This window comes from Limulus polyphemus, unplaced genomic scaffold (assembly GCF_000517525.1).
Source record: "Limulus polyphemus unplaced genomic scaffold, Limulus_polyphemus-2.1.2 Scaffold667, whole genome shotgun sequence".
Lineage (NCBI taxonomy): Eukaryota > Metazoa > Arthropoda > Merostomata > Xiphosura > Limulidae > Limulus > Limulus polyphemus.
In genome coordinates this window covers 191,603-195,016 of record NW_013666277.1, presented here as the reverse complement: position 1 = coordinate 195,016, position 3,414 = coordinate 191,603, and the positions used below count along the sequence as shown (strand labels likewise).

Sequence of the window (3,414 nt, the reverse complement as noted above, 5' to 3'; positions counted from 1 at the left end):
ATCAGATCCCCTCTAACTCTCCTTTTTTCAAGAGAAAACAAACTAGTAATAACTAGCTTGATATGGTTTTAATGAGGATTTAGGCTTAAATTATCATCATTTGAATTAATTTTAAATACTATGAGAATTTGCAAATGCAAAGAGTTATTTCTGATTTGTCTTTTACAATGTCTATATCGTGTGTGTTTTGAAAGTGTCGTTGCAGTCCGTATCTTATTGAAATCATTGACGTTTTGGTATACATTTCGCCATTTGTCTGTAAATAAAAAAATAACAAAAACTATAAGGTCTACTGAATATGCTCTGTCGACTTTTAATTCATACATGATTAAACATTCGTTAATTTGGTAATCAAACATTTTTTAAGTGGCTCAATATATATTATATGCAATTTTAACTTGTAGGCCTATATATATATATATATATATATGTATATATGTGTGTGTGTCACTACTGGTAACAATATGGTTATGAAGAGCATAAGCCCATTTTGTAGTTGATTATAATATTTATTAGATAAATAATTAAGTTAATCGAGAACTGGACCACACCAGTTAAATTAATAAATCATTTTTAATCTGATTGGAAAACGATTCTATCTTTGCAATAAAGTAAGAAATACACACCTGTCTAACTTCTATATAAAATTTGCCTAGAATACTGGCGAGATTTTCGACGTTGTCATCCATAATCACTCTTTGGGCAGTGCAGTATTCCTCAAATACTTTTACAGCTCCTCTGATTATGCTTTTAGTACTCTTACTGTCCTTTTCTGCAACAAACCCCTGCAGCTTTTCATCTGTGAGTGACTGAAATTTTACGTCATAAGGTACATCCATGTCCATTTAATTAACGGGTTTGAGCAAATTGTTTCTAATTAGGCCTAAAATAATCAGCGTGTTTTCGCTGTACTGCAAACAAAAAATTGTCGTCTGCAAAGTTATGTTACTGAGACAAACTGCACATGCGCGACACACGCACGCATGGCAACGGCCTTGACAACCAGGCAACAGTAATACGATCTATTGACAAGCTTTTCAAGGCAACAGTTCAAATGTTTCATACCACGTGATGTGCTCTCGGTCAATCACGGCGAAGAATTCATGCTAGGTAAAAATAAAAACCTAATGTCCATAAAATGTGATAATAGTGTTTAAAAATCTATAGAAGTGCTCAAAAGTTTACATTATAAGCGGCAGGACCCAGGTTCTTAAAATCATGAGCGCTACGTTAAGGTATGAAACGGGCCGGTTACCTCAAAATGCGCAAGAAACAGCAAGAAAGCAACTCTTACAGTCCCACTACTCTTTACGCTGCTAACATAACAAATAACAATGCCCTTGTACTTTTTGTTTCTTAATATTGTAAGTTATCTAACTTAATACACACTAGTTAAATTTCTTGGCTCTGTGTTATTTATTCATTCATTAATGACTCATCGGTTTTACTTTAAAATCTACAATTATTTCAATGGTCTCTAAGCATTTGTTAAATATTTTACTTCTCAACAAGAAAACTCAACTTAATCAAGTGATTAACTTGTAAATAATTTATTATAAAGGACAGGTGTACTCGTAGCAGTGTCACCCGTCTTAATATACAGAACGTGATACATGACGTAAATAAAAGATTTAAGCCTTCATTATTTTATAAGTGAAATGACAGTAAATCAAATGAGATATATTTAGCTTTGTTATATATTTGTGTTATTAGTAAATTTCCCAAAATTATTATTTAAGAACGTTGTATGTTTATATTATGTACTGTCTACGAGGATCAGTTTGGCACTTCATTCAAGTACCGAGCTACCCTCGAAAACAGTAGGTAACATAAACATACAACATTCGTAAATAATAACACTAGGGAGAGGGGTAGCTCGGTAATTGAATGAAGTTACGATGAGTATATTTTTTATGACTACACTTGTCCTTTTAATGTCTTAATTTTACACACTAAACTGTGTAAAATAGCTAGTGAAATATAAAAGCTTCGCTTCACAAGATTCCCTGCGATTTAATCTTCATCTTTCATTCTAAGTTCCTTAAATGAAAGTGAAAAAAATGGAGTTTCTGTCTATCTATCTATATATATATAACATCGTAGATATTGTAAATAAGTATAATTAACATAATATTTTTAATGTTCTTCTGATCACCATTATAGAGTTATATTTAATATAACTAAAACACTACCATGGTCTTTTTACTTGACTTTATGACGTACAAAAAGTTCTATGGCAGCGAAAGTGTATTCATCATGTGTTCTTTGTGTCCATGAAGTTGTTATTCAATATGCGTACGAGTAAATTTTACATAAAACTCTGAAGTGTTTTCTCAGTGAGAGAAGAGTAAGGCTGCCTGATTGGATTAGTAAAACGTGTTTCTACATTTCTGGTGTATTGTGACTTGATATGGGTGTAGTTTTTATGCTATAAATCAGGGTCCAATTTGAGATTAAAAGTTGTTTAACTTAATGCTGTATGTACTAGTACTATTCATACAGTTAATAAATTAAACAAAAATACATTATACAAATATTTTAATTAGCAGTTCAACGTTTACTACACCCGTCTTAGAAACGTATACACTTTTATGACCACAAAATTACACACAATGAAATTAATTCATGCATAAAATAATCTAAAATGAGTAATATAATTACCCATTTATCGCTCATTTGCGCTATTAACCGTTAACGGTCGCACCCAGTTAAGACCGTTTAATGACAGTTTAAACTCCCGCCCCCCGAAATGGACCACCAGCCCACCAGGAATTTTCCTAGTGTCCTTACCGCCTTGGTAAACATTGTACACGTAGATCTGCAGTATGTCTCAATATTAGCTTGAAAGCAAAAAAGTTGTATAAAATCTCAAAAAAGAAAATGACACTAAAAAATCCTGTTACAGATTCATATTAAACACAAATAAAATATTTTATATCTTTCAATTACTACTTCCTCGATATCCAAAAGGATTAACGTAGTTAGTTTCTGCCTTAAAGATGAGCGATTATCATGGGTAATTTGCCTTCAAGCCAACAACTAAATTTAACTTTAAAACTAATAATCTTTAAACTTGCAACATGGTCAAGGAGCACATTAACTTTACTCATTTCTTGAGAACCGGTAAACGTTTTGTGAGCGACACAAACCCTTTAACACAGAACTACAAAAGCATAAAAACCATTTAAGAAAGATTTAAAATAAGATAATACCAAAAATTCAATCACGGAATATGTCTTCAAAACACAACCTTTGTGAATTCAGAATATAATATTAAAAAAAAATATATTTCATTTATCCTTTAAAATAAAAATAATAGTGTTGCGTCAGCGAGGTCACGTGACTAGTATCACGCCACTTCTTTCTCGAAGCTTCGGGAGATTACTAGATTGGAGGTAGTCTGGTGTATATAAG

General features: G+C 31.9%; 1 protein-coding gene across 1 annotated transcript; it reads right to left on the bottom strand.

Moving 5' to 3' along the window:
- Window positions 1–118: 118 nt before the first annotated feature.
- On the bottom strand, window positions 119–908 carry LOC111085855. Its single transcript, XM_022386381.1, has 2 exons — window positions 627–908; window positions 119–256 (listed from the first exon to the last, which is right to left on the bottom strand). Exons 1-2 carry the CDS (start codon window positions 843–845, stop codon window positions 119–121), a joined length of 357 nt encoding a protein of 118 aa, XP_022242089.1. The 5' UTR covers window positions 846–908.
- Window positions 909–3,414: the final 2,506 nt, after the last annotated feature.